The sequence below is a fragment of the Heloderma suspectum genome, chromosome 14, assembly GCF_057233095.1.
Source record: "Heloderma suspectum isolate Gila_16-S chromosome 14, 16-S_ref, whole genome shotgun sequence".
NCBI classification, from domain to species: domain Eukaryota; kingdom Metazoa; phylum Chordata; class Lepidosauria; order Squamata; family Helodermatidae; genus Heloderma; species Heloderma suspectum.
Window position 1 is genome coordinate 4,445,872 of NC_139471.1, and position 18,754 is coordinate 4,464,625.

General features: G+C 46.5%; 1 protein-coding gene across 2 annotated transcripts in view; it reads right to left on the reverse strand.

The window, feature by feature from the left end:
• GPR107 (G protein-coupled receptor 107) overlaps window positions 1-18,754 on the reverse strand; it is a 63,801-nt gene that overhangs the window by 35,419 nt on the left and 9,628 nt on the right. For both annotated transcript variants that reach the window (XM_084821054.1, XM_084821055.1), the window contains exons 2-9: window positions 10,688-10,807; window positions 7,699-7,749; window positions 6,984-7,069; window positions 5,002-5,099; window positions 3,471-3,511; window positions 2,600-2,656; window positions 1,539-1,646; window positions 915-1,048 (exon numbers count right to left, since the gene is read on the reverse strand). In XM_084821054.1, the coding sequence (XP_084677180.1) occupies window positions 915-1,048; window positions 1,539-1,646; window positions 2,600-2,656; window positions 3,471-3,511; window positions 5,002-5,099; window positions 6,984-7,069; window positions 7,699-7,749; window positions 10,688-10,807 (695 nt within the window). The remainder of the gene's footprint in view (window positions 1-914; window positions 1,049-1,538; window positions 1,647-2,599; window positions 2,657-3,470; window positions 3,512-5,001; window positions 5,100-6,983; window positions 7,070-7,698; window positions 7,750-10,687; window positions 10,808-18,754) is intronic.

Genomic DNA, 18,754 nt, shown 5'->3' on the forward strand with positions numbered 1-18,754 from the left:
TTCCCCACAACTGGGTCACCCATCAACTCAGTTTCATACAGCAGAGGTCAATGGCTCTGATTTCGGTGGGGCTGTGAATCCATTCTGGGTTTTGGTCAGAACCAGCTAGAACTCTAAAGGAGCTATCCAAGGTGCCGAACCTATTTTGGGGATAGGGTTCAGCACCTTGGATAGCTCCTTTAGAATTCTGGCTGGTTCTCACTGAAACCCAGAATGGATTCACAGCCCTATCGAAGTCAGAGCCATCAACTTCCACTGGTTACATATATGCCTGGTATCACGCCCCAGCTTTCAACGACAGCACCAGTTCTCCCCCTTGACCCAAGAAATCTGGGGATGGGAAGATGTGTTCTGTGCAATCCCGTGTGAACACGGTGCTGTACTTGTGGGTCTTCTGCCTTGTGCTTCAACGGGGGTGGGGCTTGTTTTCCCCTATTTATTTAACAACACTCAAGGCAGCCAACAATAAAATCCAGATTAAAAACAAAACCTTCATTAAAACACAACGTTAAAACAAATATATTAAAATTCAACATGTGCACAGTCGGAAAAGCAGAGTGCCTCTGAGGATGTGTAGAGTGCGTGCCTTGCACTAGGGAGCTGATCAAGGCCAGTTCCCACGCACTGATAAGTAAGGGTGTGACTTCTGGATCTGAAGCGTAGGGCTGGTGTTCTAGCTTGCCAAGAAACCATCTCTGGCTTTACAACTTACGCCCCAGAAGTAGCATGGCAGAAATCAGATGCCCCTGGAACTGAAGCGCCCAGTGGGAATGACGCGTGCCTAACCTGTGCGTTCTTTGCAGACTGTCTCACATAGGCGCAAAAAATGTTCCAATCAACATTTTGCAGGGCTGAAGGGGAAAGAGGCTCTTTTTGAGCAGGACTGTCGCCGCTTTGTAAAGCCGCCCGCTTACCGGCGTTTCCGAAGTGTGTGGATCCAGATAACTCCAGCGATAAAAAAGAAGAGTGCCATGGAGATGTAGAGCTTGGGCAGAGGGATTTCTCCCGCTGAGAGGTAGCTGTTGGGATTCTCCTCCATGATCCCGATCTGAAAGTGGAGGAAGCGTTAAATTGAAAAGGAATCGGCGCCAAAAGAGCCGGAAGGGGGACCCTCAGGCCCAGGGGATAAATCCAACCCACGTGGGTTCTAAATCCTGCCCTCTGGGGTGTACCCCTGCACGAGAGGAAGTCCTTATTCTCACCTTCCAGGTCTCTGGCCAGTGAGCACAAAGGTTCTCAGATAGCTGAGAAGCACCAGGCATTAAAAAAAACATTAACAGTTAATGCAATTAGGCTGCCTATTTTAAGCCCAGGCTGTTCTGCATGGATCCCTCTTCCCCAGGGTAGCCTTCGGACACCCCGGTCACCAAAAGCATTCCGGCTGCACGGCTGCAAGCCAATCAACCCTCCAGACCTTCCCATACACATTAAAGGCACACTCCCATGCATGTTCAGACAGAAAATAAATGCATGTCTGAACATGCATAGGGTTGCGCCTTAAGTTAGACATTTTGGGGGGTGGGGAGAAACCAACTCACTTCAAGGGTGAAGACGACTTGCTCATTCCGCATGTCCTTCCCAACACATTTGTGGAAATAGAGACTATAGAGGCCTTCCTGGTTCTTGGAGCTGATGTTGAAGTAGAACTGAAACACAGAAAGGAAGAGCTGATGACTCCTGCAGGCTGTCAGGAGGTGCCCTGATGTAAGATAACCGCCCCCACCCACATCCCAGGTCTAAAAGAGTTCTGGCTGTTAAATAAGCGTGACTGTGAATTGCAACGCTGCGGGTGCGCCCAAGTAGTGCTGGAGAAATGGATCAACACCATTTTAACGGAGAGAGTGGGGCAAGGAGTGGCAGAAACTCTTTGACTATATACAAAATAAATAAATAGGAGTAGTCAGAGAGCTTCTGCTGCTTCGTATCACAATACCACAAGTATTTTGATGTTGCACCGCAGCCTCCAAAAGCCCCCCTGGGAGCAGTTTACAATCACTCACTCACTCACTCACTCACTCAATACAGGACAGTCCCTGCCTGCAGGCTTACAACCTAAAAACAACAACACACAAGGAAAAGGGCATGGGGAGAGAAAAGGAAAAAAACCGACTGCCATCAAGGCTGTTGGAATGGCCCTGCGTCACCTGGCAGGGGCAGTCCAAATGGAGCAAGGCCTGTTCCTGTCCCCCCTCACTTCTCCTTCTTCCTTCTATGTCTACATTATGCTACTCATTTGATTGAAAATGTAGGTCCCATGACGCTTCTGGTGCTTACGCACCACTCCAGACAGCTAACGTTTAAAAACAACCATAGAATACAATACAATCTCCCCCCGTCACATGGTAAAATTACAATATAATAAGAACAGAGGCATATGCCGCAGATAAGACAGAACTGTTGGACAAATGGGGTTCTGCCACCACCAGTTGCCATCTACCCAATCCGTCTCCGATGGCAGGGATGAGTGGAAAAGGGCCTCCGAAATGGATTTTAGTGACTGGTCAGGTTCGCACAGGAGCCTGTTCTTTGGACACCTTTGGGCCAAGCAGATCCCCGCCCCCCCCACATTTCAGGTATGGAGATCAAGAGGAGCACCTGCCTGGAATGAAAAGCTGTTGTCTTTGCTTTGGATGGGGTATCTCCTCTCCGCCGGCACCTGAGCCAAGACAAGAAGACAGAACCATTTCACAATTCACTGCTAACAAGCTGAACAAATTAAGTAAACAAACCATCCGTTGAACACAGCAGAGGAGAAGTTAAATGGCACAGGTGGAGAAGTAGGATGAAATTATTTTCAAACAGTAGGCTCAACCTTATTTTTTATTTTCTTTATGATTACATTTCTATCCCACCCTTTTCCCCTCTTGCAACGAACCCAAAGCAGTTTACATGACCCACCTCCTCTTCATTTTATCCTCACAACAACCCTGTGAGGTAGGCTAGGCTGAGAGTCAGTGACTGGCCCAAAGTCACCCCGTGAGCTTCATGGCCAAGTGGGGATTAGAACCTGGGTCAGGCTTCTGGGAGTACAATTCTACTTGGAAATGAGGGGCATGATGCATGCGTGCCTTGTTTCCCTGCAAAACTGCTCGGATGTTTGCCACCACTGCAAAGGTGGCAGCAGAAGGGAACCCCACGGCACAGCCTGCAAAAACAGCCATGGGAGGCCCGATGCGGCCTACATGTCACCCACGCCTGGTTTAGCACAATGAGAATGAGCCGCACTGAGTCTAGGACTTGTGAACGCCCCCTCCCCTCTCTTCCTGTGGCAGGGCGGCAAGCAGATCAAAAGCTTCCACTTCCAGCTGAGATAACACGATCTTTATAGGGCTCAGAACATCAACATGGCCAGCATGTATGTATTGGGGGGCACCCCCTAATGGATGGGAAATACACCCCTGCTCAGGAATGGGCGGCTCCCCTCCCCCTCCCTTGCCTTCAACAGCTTCAGAAAACCGGCCATCTCTTACCTGGGTGTCGGTGCTATTTTGCTTGGGAGACTGCTTAGGATCTAGGTGTACAAAACGCACAAAAGTGAAGTCAGACACGTTCAAACGAGACTGGAATCAGCATGAGATCCGGGACTGCCTGTATTGGCCCCAGGAGCGTAGCCAATTCATTTATAGTGTTAAAGGAGCCTGGAGATCCATAATTCTTGCTTAAGCTCATTATTGGTGCAATTCCCTTGTTAGTAAGCCTCTGAGCATGTGCAGATGAGTCAAAAGGCTGATAACAGCCCCAGCACATTCTATACTAATGACTGCTAGAAGGCTTTATCAGGCTGAGCCTGGGAAGTGAAGCCGTGTGTTTATGCTGAGATACAGGTGGCTGTGCTGAGAACGTAGTGCTGTTAGTCTACGCTGGGAATGAACGCGAGGGGCGCTTGCTGCTGTCGTGCTGCCTTATTGCTAACATGCATGGTATAAGGCCCATTGTACCCGATAGCTCTGGGTTCAGAGAAGCTGTTTGATCCAACCATTGAATATGCCTGTGTGCTGTAAGTTACCCAATAAAGTCTCCTTGTAAGTAAACCTTTGAATCTGATTTATCACTATCTTGGTACCTCTAACCTAAGAATTCAATGCCCACGGCCGGGGCAACACATTGCCCTGTCCATCTTCTCTGCTCAACACTCTTGCACAATCCATGGGCAGCTACGGAGAATTTCCCATCTAGTGTCAAGGCCCACTGGGCAGAACAATCAGTTCTACTCAGGGTAAACCCAAGGACTAATTCCTGCGTCACCGTTTAGGGCACTCTTCTGCAGGGCTGCTCACAACACAGCAATCTTGTTTGCTTTTGGCTAAGGTAGAACCCATGCCTTATCCTTCCCCCCACCCTCCCCAAACACTTCTCTTCCCCCACCCCTGCCTCACCTGTCCCACCTTATCCTGTAGCTCAGCCTTCCCCAACCTAGTGCCCTCCAGAACTTTGGGACTACAACTCCCAGCATTCCTGACCACTGGCCAGGCTAGCTAGGGCTGATGGGATCTGACGTCCAGGCTGGGGAAGGGCACCAGGCCAATCTAAATCCTAAGGACCCATGTAAGTTCTGTTTTTATGCTAACGGTAACTTTTCAATCCCGTCCCAGCATCTGAGTCACCCCCGTGGAAAGTATCAACAGACCAGAGGTGGTTATCCCAAGGTAACTAAGAACCACCCTGGTGGATCAGACCCGAAGCCCCTCGAGTGAGCAACCCCTAGGTTTCCAAGAGTGGACAGCTACAAGTAGTAAACCCCCATTAAATGGTTTTCAGAGGTAAACCATATCTGACAATGGAAGATCTGTTTAGCTATCAGTGCTAATGGTCATCAATGGATAAATGCTCAGAGGATAACCCTAATCCACCATCTTGTGGTGGCCATCTTGTGGTGGTGACCTCCATAAATAAGTAATCCTCATGCATGTTAATCCCGTAAAATGCAGGCTTTTGTAGAAGGCAAGTAATTCAAGCTATAAAGTTTGTGACCAAACGTCCTTTGGTCTGGGGCAGGCTTACCGGAAATCTGGGTGCTTCCAGAATTCGTGTTCCCTTGAGGCTCATTAAAGACTATTTCGGGCAACTCAGCAGGGTTGACTTTGGACTTGACTTTCACGCTGCGGAGACAAGGGAGGAGAGTGTGATTTGATAGCGCAAAAACCTAATGGAAGAAGCTGGAAGTAGGAAAGATGGGATTCTCTTTGTTGCTGTTTGGGGGCAGGGGGGGAGAAACTGCTTTCTTAATGGGCTAGAAAGGAGGGCATGAGGCAAGGAAAGAGGCCGACAGCTGCAGAGCTGCACTGAAGACACCGGCAGGAAGGAAATGGAGCCCGATGTGATGCCAAAAGGACTGCAAGATCTTCAAAACAGGTTTTAAAGCAGCCTTCAAAGAAAATGGAAGATAGCAGGCCTAGTTTTCAGAGAAGGCCAAGCATATATTCGGTTTTTATCCTGCCCTTCCTCAGAGATCAGCATACTACATGCAGTTGCCCCCACTTTTATCCTCACAGCAACCCTATGAGGCAGGTGGGGTTGAAAGACACCCTGGGGTGGCAACCTGAAATAGCATCCCCTCTGTTATGGTCTTGGCCTCTGAGGAAGAGCTATTTATTGGCCCAGTTCTTTTAGGGCACAATCCTATGCATGTTTAGAAAGAAAAAAGTCCCACAACTCCCAACATTCCACAGCCAGCCATGCTGGCTGGCTGTGGAATGTTGGGAGTTGTGGGACTTTTTTCTGTCTGAACATGCATAGGATTGCAGCCTTCGTTGTTTATTTATTGAATTTATATCCGACTTTTCCACCCAAAGGCACCTAGGAGAATCACTCGGCAGCTTAGAACAACATGTATTTTCCTCGTTACATGTTTTGACCCTGCCAGTTTCTCCAGCTGTGGCTTTTAACATCTGCCTTGAGCCTGTTTTACCGTCATACTGTTTTCATACAGACAGCTGTTTTGATTTACTGTTTTCATTGACAGCTTCTCTGAGAGCCCTTTGGGACGAAAGAACAGGATACAAGGGCATTAAAGTGCAAGATCACCCAGTGAGCTTAAAGTCTGAGCAAGACGAACCCAGGTTTCCATGGCCCGAAGCCAGCACGCCATCCCCTACATCTGGGGGTCTCTAACATGGTGCCCATGGCCATCTCTCTTGGCACCCACCAGGCTCCCTGCCCCTCCTGATTGGTATTTTATTCCTTATGATTTTTTGAAGATACACTTTCTTTTTAACTGCAAGGCCTGCAATAAGACATTACATTCGTTGGGTCTCAGCAGGAAGTCGAATGAGGTGATAGCATGGGCTGCCCCACTTCAGATGACAGATGGGGGGAACCACTTCAAACAACTCCCCCTGACAATAGAAAACAAGCACTTCCTGGCCCATGAATCTGAAGCCCTCCTCCAGGTGCCAGCGAGGGGGCCTTTTTGGTGGTGACCCCCCAATTGTGGAACATTCTCCCCAGTGAGGTCTGCCTGGCGCCAACAGAGTTATCCTTTTGGCACCAGATTAAGACTTTCCTCTGTTCCCAGGCACTTGACAGCATATGATAAGGTTTTAACTTGAACTGGGATTTCTATTGTTGATTGTTTAATTGTTTTTGTATGTAAATATTGTTATATTATGTTTTATATTGTACTTTTAAGGTTTTAATCTCTTGTAAACCACCCAGAGAGCTTTGGCTATTGGGTGGTATAGAAATGTAAATAATAATAATAGCAACAACAACATAATAATCCCCAGCAGGGAATTCACCTCTTTCACAGCACTGGCCTACCGCTCTCATTGAGCTCTCTACTGGAACCCCAAGATCTGTTACCTCTTCAGTCATTGCCAGTTCAGACCCCATCACTGTGTGTGGGAAGTTACAATTTTTTGCTCCAGTGTCTAGAATGGCAGATTACACTTTGTGCTAGTGCTTTCTGTTGCATAGGAAGACCAGACTCGGGGGCCGAGGGGAGCAGAGGAGAACTGGAAAGACACACAGCATGGATCTCTTACAATTTCTTTGTGAAGTTCAGGAGCAGATGGACTGAGACATCATGATCTGGTGTTTTATTCAAAATGCAATAATCTACTTCTTCATCCTGGAGAAGAAGGGGAGAAAAGGCAAAAGGGGACATATTTTGCATCATCACGCATCTATCCCCTACAACAGGGGCGGGGAGACTTCAGGCTTTCAGGATCTACTTTGTTATTAACTAGAACCCTGATAGCCATCAAACCTTATGCAAAAGAATTCCTGAGCCCAGGAATTAGAGTACCAGAACTAAGCAGAGATCACAGTCCTTCCCCACAAAAATCCACTTCAGGTTACACCCCCAGCTTTCTTCATTCAGCAGTATGTGTGTGTGGGGTGGGGAGAAGAGTCATTTTGTTATTGCCGTTGTTAAACAACTGGAGTCGCATCTTTGCAGATCTGCTTCAAACCACCCAGACATCTACCAGTAGACCTTCTGCCACACGCTGCTCTAAAACAGTAGAGCATTTCAGTGGCCTTTGGGGTTTTAAACTAGCAGGTGCGTTGCTTGTCAGAGAAGCAGATATCAATCTAAAAGGTGCTACTACATGCTGCCAAATCAGGATGCACCCAGGATAAATTCGTGCTCAAGAAAGCACTCTCTATTAGGGCTGAGAAAACCGTAAACAAGGGTAAGTTATGGAGCTTCTAATTCATTTTGGCTGAAAAAGAATGCCAGACCCCCTTCAGTCTTACCAGGTAAGAGGAGAATCCGTCGTTCTGTGTTCGGTCTAAACTGAATCCCACCTAAAAAACATTTTTCACAGAATGAACGATTAAAATGTAAGGCTACCAACAGGTTTCAATACCTTTAATAAAACTGATGGCTGGTTTGAATGACACAATACGCCAGAGTTCCAGAGAAACCACGCTTCCTGGGATGAGGGAGCATCCTGGCGTACGGTAGCCAGTTGCTCCCACTTGGCTCCACGGTTTGTTTAGCTGCTCCTGCTTAAGAACAGAAGAAGAACCCTGCTGGATCAGGCAAAGGGTCCATGTAGTCCAGCATTCTGTTCACACAGTGGCCAACCAGCTGTCGACCAGGAACCCACAAGCAGGGCATGAGCGCAACAGCACCCTCCCACCCATGTTCCCCAGCAACTGGTCACATAGGCTCACTGCCTCTGGCACTGGAGGGAGCACAGAGCCATCAGGCTTAGCAGCCACTGATACCCTTCTCCTCCAGGAATTTGTCCAAACCCCCTTTAAAGCCATCCAAATAGGTGGCCATCACTACATCTTGTGGTAGTGAGTTCCATAGTTTAACTCTGCACTGTGTGAAGAAATACTTCCTTTGATCTGTCCTGAATCTCCCACCACTCAGCTTCATAGGATGACCCTGAGTTCTAGTATTTTGAGAGAGGGGGAAAGATGTCTCCCTATCCACATTCTCCACACCATGCATAATCCTGTAGACCTCTGTCATCTCTCCTGACCCTCCTTTTTTCCAAACTAAACAATCCCAGCTGTTGTAACCTTCTCTCACAGGGGAGATGCTCCAGCCCCTTGAACATCTCAGTTGCCCTTTCCTGCACGTTTTCCAGCTCTATAATATCTTGCGACCTTTTAACCCAGAGGTGGGGAACCTCTTCCAGCTAGAGGGCTGAATTCCATTTGGGAGAAGCTCTGGAGGAGACATATTCCAATAGGCAAAAGGGAAGTGGTTTCACCATGGGCTCTCTCCCCCAAGAACCAAGAATTCCCACTTTGGACATCGTGCTAAACCCAGTGACAGAGCGCCCCCAGGTTGCTTAGCTCCACCCGTGTGCAGCAGGAGGGATCAGGAGGGGGCAGCCAGCAGGCTCACCTGCTCCCAAGAACCCTTGGTTGCTGTGATGTGTGTGTGTGTGTGTGTGTGTGTGAGTGTGTGTGTGATGCCTGAATAGACAAGGCACGGGCTGTGAACAAGCAGCAATCCAGAAGTCCGAAGCCACAGTGCGGGTTCGCAAACCATGGTTTGTGAACCACGATTTGTGCCAACCGTGGTGATGTCTGAACTGACAAACTATAATTAAGTATCTGAATTGCTCTGAATCCAGAGACCACTAGAGTGCTGAACATGCAGAAACTGAAGGCATGGTTAGAAGTTCTAAACTATGGCTTGGGTTCTGTATTAGGGGTAGCGCAAAGTATAATTGGGCGTGATGTCCAAGCTGAGCCGCTGCTTTGTGGGCGACGTCCCAGTAGTGAACAGAGCCAATGATGTGGCATGGAAGGTGTTCCACTCTATTCTTCCTTCAAAGATTTTAGAAATGCATCACTTCATAAAATTAATTAGTGACACAATGAATGAATGCAGTACAAATTAAACCAGATACCTGAAATGGGTACAATACCAGTCAAGTCTAAATTCAAATTTGTTTCTCTCTATGAAACACATAGATTTAAGTACAGCAGGGGTGGGAAACTTGTGGCCCTTCAGGGGTTGCTGGGACTGCAACTCCCAGGATCCCTCACCATCGGCTATGCCAGCTAGGGCTGATGGGAGTTACAGTCCAACATCTGGAAGGCCAGAGGTTCCCTAGCCCTGAAGTACACAATTCTTCAGGCATGCTTAACACTGGTTATTGGGTGGATTAAAAATATAACAACTAAAATAAATAGCATATTAACAGTTTGCAGTGTCTTCTTCAAATCAAATGTAAGGGAAGTTGATGCCACTGAATTGCCACGTTAAAATATTTATTTCAGAGGAAAAATGCAAGGAAAGCATTTAATTTGTTTGACTGAGATAGAAACCGAATGAAAGGCATGTTTGTTGGACTTTTGTCACCTGAATATTTCAGTTAAACTAGTTTTGGCTATTGGGAAAAAAATCATTTCAGATATTTATACAGCATGTAAAATTAACATGACAGAATTTTGTTTACTACATGTAAGTCAAATATGCTGAATCAGATCCCCATCGATTTAGGGCAGTGGAAAGTTTCCCAGTTTAAACTTAGAGCACAATCCTATGTATGTTTAGACAAAGAAAAGGCCCTTAACTCCCAGCATTCCCCAGCCAGCAAATGCTGGGAGTTGTAGGCCTTTTCTCTGTCTAAACATGCAAAGGATTGCCCCCTTAGAGAATAGTTCACCACACGACTGCCTAGAACATGGGTGAGAAACCTCAGCCCCAGAGCTGAATTCCATTTCAGAGAAGTTCTTGGGGGCCACTTTCCAGTGGTGGGCAGGACCAAAGGCAAAAGGGGTGGGATCAAAAATACCAGCTTAAAATATAAATGCCAATAACTAAGCCTTGGGAGAGGCATTTCAACATATGAGAATGGCGGGGGGGGGGGGGACCTGCACAAAAGTCAGGAAATGATTGGTGCTTCAGGGAAGGGGGCTGGGCCCTCTGGGGCCCTCAGGAAGGCCAATTTGGACCTCAGGTCTGAGGTTTCCCACCCCTGTCCTACAACTTGCACTCTAGCCCTGAACTTACACAGAAAACCCAATGGTTCTGAGCACTCTGTGAGGACTAAACATGGCAGCGCCAAGTCAGGTGAAGAATGTGCGGCCCTCACCACTCATTTTTGTCACCTTCTTGATCAGTTAGAAAGCCATCTTCTGTTTAAAGAATGAACTACCGCCAGGGGCCAAGCAGCGTTGAATCCCAATACATGGCCCCGCCCTATACCACTACAGAGGTGAATGGGATTTCGCTACTTGGGGCAAGTACAGAAGTACAAAAGATGCCTACCAGAACGTTTTTGTCAGCAACCCCTGGAGGCTTAATTGAGAGGTTACTAACGTTGACCTTCAGGAATCCATCCTTGAAGAAACCAAACGTGTTGAGGTGAACCTTCTGCCGCACGTCGTCCTGGAAGAGAAGGAACAGCCTCCTTTACAACGAGCAGCAGGTTCAGCAGATGCAGCGAAGAACAGGAAACGTGTGAGCCACTCCAACAGGGTTGCTCTATGGCTTGCCAATCAGGGTGGTGGCTACCTACCGATCCTTTCAACTAATTCCCAGGGTGGCTTACAAACCATCGGAACTGTGAGCAGAGAAAAAACGAGTTGGGTTTAAAAAGCCTGGGCAAATTAAAAGGTGTCATCAGAATAGGTGCCCCAGGTGAGACACCCTGGGAAGAGCAAAGTCAGGGAGCCACCACTGAGAAGGCTCGCTCCCCATCTCATTTACTTAATTGATTTGATTTATACGCCACCTTTCCACGCAGAAAAAGGCACCCAACGCAGCCGACAGTAACAAAACCAAGATTAAAATAAAGGCTAAATTACAACCATCAGAAAAACCAAGAGATTAAAAATGAAATTAATTTTTGTGAACCGCCTGGCTCTTGGGCAGTATAGCAATATAATAAATAAATAAATCACAATTAAAAACAGACAATACTCTCCCCAAATTCCAAATGTGCCCACCGATCCAAAAAGGCCGGGGACCCCTGAATATAAAGCATAGGGTGGGAAGCCTTCAGTAAATGTAATTGTGAGTGTGGAGGGGGGTCAGGCAGTGTCCCTTGCTGTGAGAGAATGGGGGCAGAACACAGAGGAGCCCAGACACCTTAGGGACTGTTTTTAGGAGGCTAAAGGGCCTAATTTACCTAAAATGGGAAGAGGTTAGGAGGAGGGGGAGTGTGGCTTTCGCCCTCATAATTCAAACACTGGTCTGTGGCTTATCAGTTCCTGACTGCATGAGCCTCCCAACATGGGCAATACTGCCTCCAGGTACAGCTGCTCACACCCAGCAACCTGTAACACATCCACAATCTGTAACACAATCCATGAAATCCACCTGTTTCCTCCTGCGCCCCCCCCCCCCCCAAATTGGGAGCGGACCTAGATGCACATTTGAAGGATGAAAGGAAAATTGCCAGAATTAGGTAGGCCTTGCAAGGTTAATCATGCCAAAAAACATCAGTGACACATGGCTTCCCGCCAATTGCTCATTCAGCAGATCCTAGCTAATTTCTCTTGGGACTTCTAGATCTTTAGGATATGGAAGATGAGAATGGGTTGGAGAGCTTAGCTGAGGCACCTGGGGCTGTCTTCCTGAAAGCTGAGTATTTCCTGTTTCCCTCAGGGAACCAAGCTCAGGGTTTTGCCTAAGGGATGAGCCTTGGGCAAGAGCCAAAGGGCTCTTGTTCTGTGGCTCTTCACCTGTGGCCACCAAGGCCTGCAGGTCCAAAGAGGAGAAGAACTGCATAACTGGACCTCTTGATTAATGCAGTTCATCATGAGGCCTAAGACTGTGAGAGGATTTACTGAAAGAGTGGCAAGAAAAGTTTTCAAAGATTTATATGAGTTGCTAAAAAAAAGCCTAGACTAAACTTAAAAACAGCACAAGACTCATGGTCTAATGGAGGACATGGAATCTCACATCTTCTATCATGCTGCTAAATTTGTTTGGATAACAGGCTGGCTAACAGATGAAGATGATCCAGCAGTTAAAACACCGAACAGGCCTTCTGCAAAATCCCTCTGCATTCAATCCTTTGAATAACCAAGAAGCAAAGACAACTCCTGTTAAAGTTCCAAAAACTGTATCATTAATACATTATTGTCCAAATGGAAGAATGACAGCAGCATGATTTCACCCACAATCTCTCCACTCGCTCCAATTATTTTAGAGATCCATCTATGGACAAGATGGAAATTCTGATTTATGGGAAAAACAGAAAATACATTGCTATCTAATATTTTGTTATTGGAAACAATGACATTCTCTCTTACCAGGAGTTATGCCAACAAATCCTCCAGTTTTAACTGCCTTTACTACACTATCTCCAGGTAAGGAATTTTCTGTCAACACAAGACAGGTGTCATGTCTGACCACACCAATAGCGGCCAGGATGACTCCCTGAATGAAGAGCTCTGCCTGTGGGACCCCAGGCACCTCTGACAACAGGGGAGAAGATGCACCAGGCCCTTCTATGGTTTGCCTTGAAGCAAGTCTTGAAACCAGAGTCTGAAAGTGGTTAGCAAACCCTGGTTAAGAAGGGAAACTGGTTGGCATTAACCCTGGTTGAAAGGTTAGTGCTGACATATCCCTTAACTATGGTTAAGCCATCATGGCAATAGGGGGAAAGAGAACTGCATTGGACAGAGGAGGGAGCACTGGTCCCTTAAAGTAGGTGTGTTGAACTTCTTTCAGCCCGAGGGCTGAATTCTATGTCAGATACTCTCAGGGGCCACATTCCAGTGGTGGGCAGGGCCAAAAGCAAGAGGGGTGGGGCCTAAACTCTAACAATACCAGCATATTTTAGCTGAAAGCTCTTACTGTAAGTAAGTTAGTTTTAGAAGAGGCATTTCAACCTTGGGGGAGGGGGGACTGCACAAAAGCTGGGAAACCACCAAGTTAACAATGGCTGGAGGAAAGGGGGTGGGGCCAGGGAAAGGGGCGGGGCCATCTGGGGAATCCCAGAGGGCCAGAAGTGGCCCACAGGCCTGAGGTTCAACACCCCCACCTTAAAGGGACAACTTGGAAAACAAAGAAAATACACTGAGCATGCTCAGAAACCAATTAGTACTCAGTCACAGTCTGATCAGTAGAGCTGTATTATTATATCTTACTTCCAAGGTCCTAAGCTACTCCTTAAAAAAGGAATTTCCTGCCTATAATGAGCAAGTTACAATTACCTTCGCATGGTCAGACACGTATACATTCTTTCAATCCCATCAGGCTCTTCGGTTGGTTGGTTGAACCAAACTACTCAAGAGGTCTTGTCAGGCCTACCTTCACAATTGTATGAAAAATACACTGGAAGCAGTTCTTGGAACAAGTCCCTGTCTGAGCTGGGGAAGCGGGAGAAGGAACTGTTTATTCAGATGATAATCTGCCTTGCTCAAGACGCATCGTAGTAAAATGCTTTCCCACACACACCCAACTAAAACAAGAGCATATGAAACTTCCTAACACGTGGCCCTGCTGTGTGCCTGAGGGCCATTAAATCACTGGACCAGGACCTTGCCCCAGCCGATTTGACCACTGTGCGGCTGAAGCATACAGGGTGCCTTAGCCACACAACAACCAAGGTAGATCTCCACCGAGGGGAGGGGAGGGGAGAAGTTGGTCAGTTTGGATGCCTGGATCACGCAGCTTAAGTACCTTAAAAATGACTAGAATGGTGCAATACGCTAAAAATGCTGCTGTTAAGAACACCCAGTTATGGATGGAGTAAGTATAACGCCAGCCTATCCTTATAAACTGCACTTGTGTAGTTTTGGTTACAAGCAAGGTTCCAACCGCTGATGAAGCTTCACAACGCCCTTCTACTCCGGTGCATAACAGCCCCATGTCGACTAGGCATAGCGTGAATTCTGGAAGCCATGACTGCGGAAGTATGAGCTGCCCTTCCAGCCCTGTCTGACAGTTGCCAGCAAAATGGAGGTAGCTAACCCTAAGTGTTTGTCCCTATTAAAATGGTTTGACCAGTAAACTGTTGGAATAGATTAAATTAAAATATTACAAAACTCAAAGTACCACTTATTTATTTAATCTCCTGATTTAATCTCTATGCTGCCTTTCCACCAAAAATGGGCTCAAGACGTTCCTTTAACCTCCGGAAACAACCATTTTATTAATGGCAGAAAACGAACACACACAACCTTAAGGCTGTGTTAAGTAACTGTTGTCCTCTAAGAGCTTCGGGTTTAACCAAAGACACAGATTTGACCAATACTCTCTTATTCCCCTATTCGGAAAGACAGAATACCGATTACTGTTGACCCACTACAACAGCCTTCTCCAACCTGGCTCCTTCCAGGTATCTTAGGCTGCAACTCCCATCATTCCAAGCCAGGAACGATGGATGTTGTGGTCCAACACATCTGGAGAAATGCCAGGCCGGAGAAAGCTGCTCTAGAGCCAAAATAGTTTCAAGAACACATGATTTCAAAGCTCATCAGTACTGCAGAAGGGCCAGGTTTGAAACATATTTGTACTTTTGACATATTTGAGCATTGTCAGTTGCAACAGCGTCCAGCTCTTAGTATAGCACAGCTGCAACCCTCTGCATGCTTACTTGGGGGAAAGTTCCACTGAATTCAGTAGAACTTTCTTTTGAGCAACCATGCACCGGACTGGGCCGAAATGTGAGCTAGTAGGTACCCAATTCAGATTTCACCTGAGCCAGGGATGTACTAGATGGCCTTAGGCTACGGTGGGCAACCTGTGTCCCTCCAGACGTAGTTGGCCTACAGCTCCCATCTGCTGTAACCAGCATAGGGTGAGGGATGTTCGGATATGCAGGCCAAAACAACTGCAGGGCACAAGACGTTCATCCCTGCCAGATCTGCAGTATGGAGACAATTCTGGCCTAATTTAATGGGTAGGTTTAGTGAATGCTGAGATAACGTGTCCAGTATCAGAGGCAGTGTGCCTACGCACACCAGTTGCTGGGGAACATGGGCGGGAGGGTGCTGTTCCACTCCTGTCCTGCTTGTGGGTTTCCTGTGGGCAGCTGACTGACCACTGTGTGTGGACAGAATGCTGGACTAGATGGACCTTTGGTCTGATCCAGCAGGGCTTTTCTTATGTTCTAATGTGGACAAAGGGTGCAGGCAGCTGTGTTTGCCCATTAGGAAAAAAAAGCAAATAGAACCTAGAGGATTGGTTCCAGGATCTGCCTTCCGCAAGAGGAAGGCCTTTGCTTGTGGAAGCTTCCTCTGCCAAATTTTGGGGGATCCTCCTCCCCCCACACCCCACACCCCATTCAGCAGGGTGTCCGGACTCTTTATGTATCATTTTTAGGGGACTGCAGCGGGAAGGAGGGGGCGGGGAAGTCCACTTCCAACAGCGCAGTTGATCCAGCGTAAATCCAGATCCAACACAGAACCTTTATTAGGGCTAAATTAAAAGATCACAAAGGAGTGAGCTTTTAAGTTTCACAGCACTCTTCTTCAGACTCAATGTTAAAGAGATGGAGACAAAAAAGCAAAGCAAAGCAAAGCAGGGGTATATAAAAAAAGAGGGGAAAGCGTTGTTGGTACAGGACACAATAGATGCTCAATCTGAAATGTGTTACAGTCCTAAGATGGCACAAAAAGTAAAGGTAGACATGTCGACCAAAAGAAAATTTCCAAACTCCCCATCACCATAATACCTCTGCTGGGCCAAAGATACGTGAGGGCGGACAGAAGGGAAAAAGCTGCTCATGTTCAAGCCATGGGCTCTGCATTTCAAGGTGGTGATTTAGAGAGCTCATTGCAGGCTAAGAAACCTAGAGTGCATCCCATGCAGGAGATCATACATACCAAGGTAAAATGAGGCAAAGGAAGAATGTCTCCCCCTCCTTTGAAAACATAAAAGCCAACCGTTGCCTCCACAGAAGTGAAGAAAAACCTTGGCGCTATCCATTTAAAAAATGTGGGGCCGCGGTGGCTTAGTGGTTAAGACGCTGAACTGCAGACTGGAAAGTCGGCAGGTCAGCAGTTCGAGACCCGAGTGCTGCATGACGGAGTGAGCTCCCGTCTTCAGTCCCAGCTTCTGCCAACCTAGCAGATCGAAAGCAAGAAATTGCAAGTAGATAAATAGGTACTGCCTCGGCGGGAAAGGTAACAGCGTTCCATGCACCTCGGTGTTCAGTCATGCCGGCCACATGACCACGGAAGCGTCTTCAGACAGCGCTGGCTCTTCGGCTTAGAAACGGGGATGAGCACCGCACCCTACAGTGGGACACGACTGGTTGGGGACACATTTACTTTTTTTTAATTTATAAAATAATTCTGCAGGAATCATTTCTACTGCACCATCTGTCAATTTGTCCATATGAGCTACATCTAAAGCCTTCAATAGCCATGCCTGAACAGCAAGAGTTTTTCCGGTATCTAGCTAGAACAATTCTCGCTGCCACTAATAAATTTATAATCAATGTTTTAATAGGATTGTCTGACATCTCCGGAACCAAGTTCAATAAAATAGTTAATACCTCAGATTTTACATTCATTCTTGTTATTGATTTATTTATTAGAGATTGTCCTCTAATAAATCTGAACTTCAGGACAGTTCCATAATACATGAGCTAAATCACCATCTAGACTACTACGTTTCCAGCACCCGAACCTATTGGTTCTAGATAGCTTGTTCATTCTTTGTGGTGTCATGTACCACCTATATAGCACTTTATATTGAGCTTCTTTAATAGGAACAACAGAAGCTGCCGCATTGGAGTCAGACCCTGGGTCCATCTAGCCCAGTATTGTCGACAGTGACTGGCAGCAGCGGCTCTCCCGGGTTTCAGGCAGGAGTTTTCTAGCCCTACCTGGAGATGCTGCCAGGGATTGAATTCTTTGACCTTTCTCTTGATATCTGACCCCATATAAGACACTGGAGCATGATCAGAGATGCAAATGGGCCAATTTCTGCTAACCTAAATATCTACATACAAAATGACACATACAAATACCACAGTCATAAACATGGGTCTATTAACTAGGTTAGGGATTAAATGTAAATTACATGGATTCTACCCCTAAAAGCAGTATAAAACTAATTTTAAATAGACATGCTTTGAACATTTGAGCAGCAGTGTGTACACCATTGCTGCAGTTGCTGTTAGGAAAGCCACAGACATTTCATGTGAGAGACAAAAGCAGTTTCTATTCATTATTGAATTCTTTGGTGCTGAGAGGACAAAGACATCACCTGTGCAGCCAATCCTCCCAAACTCTTCAAGCCCTGAATTTTGCAGGTCAGCTTTGCCAGCTAAAGAGCAAAATTAATTTCATTTTGTGATTAAGGTCTACTATGATTAACCCCACTGGCCAATCCATTAAAGATCGCTGCTCTAATGAGGAAAAAACAGATCTTGTGGCCTACCACCTTAGACTACAAGATAGCTCAGGTCTATCTGTGGAGCTTAAGATCAACAGCTTAATCCTACACATATTTACACACACCACTGAATGAAGAACACTCAGGGCTGTTGCCAAGAATATCCATGCAGATCATTCTAACCTAACGATAGCTGCCCTTACAAAGCCATAAACAAGTCAGTCTGCTACATTTCAGCGCAATCCTACACCCATTTTCCTGGGAGTAAATCCCATTGAACTCAATGGCACTTCTGACATCTATAGGATTGAGCTCTTATTTGCTTAAAACCAAAGGCCAATGCAACATGATATCACATCTGGATGACTCCAAAAAGGTACATAATAGGTTTTTAGCAACCACAACAGTAATTCCAACCAAGAAAAGGAAGCAGTTCACAATGTTGTCAGATCACAATAGATGGTTAACATGACTGCTGTTGGACATATTGCACTCACTGAATTTTTTTGAGCAACAACAGCAAATACTATCTTCTGGGTTATATTATTTGCACTCTCCACAAGTAGCAAATGTTGCTGATGCTTGTAAAGCCTGCAAAGCCATTAATAAGGCCTGACAAGAATCTCTCTGGATGCTTTGGGCAAAGGATAATATAGAATATAATCCATTATTTCTTCAATTGCATTTGGCCACATACACACTACTGGAATTCTATTATAACCACCATCCAGAGAATGAAAATGCAACCCAAAAGTAGTTTGTTTCTCTCAAGAACTGTTGTGCAATATCTTGAAAATATTGCTGCTTGTCACTGTTCCTCTTAACCATAAGCGACACATGCGCCCAATAAGGATGTGTATAAGCCTTAAAAACCCCTTCATGGATCACTGCCTTGTTGTGGCGAAGGGGCTTGCGTAACTCAGTGAAGCCATAAGCTATGCCGTGCAGGGCCACCCAAGACGGACAGGTCATGGCAGAGAGTTCTGACAAAATGTGGTCCACTGGAGAAGGAAATGGCAACCCACTCCAGTATTC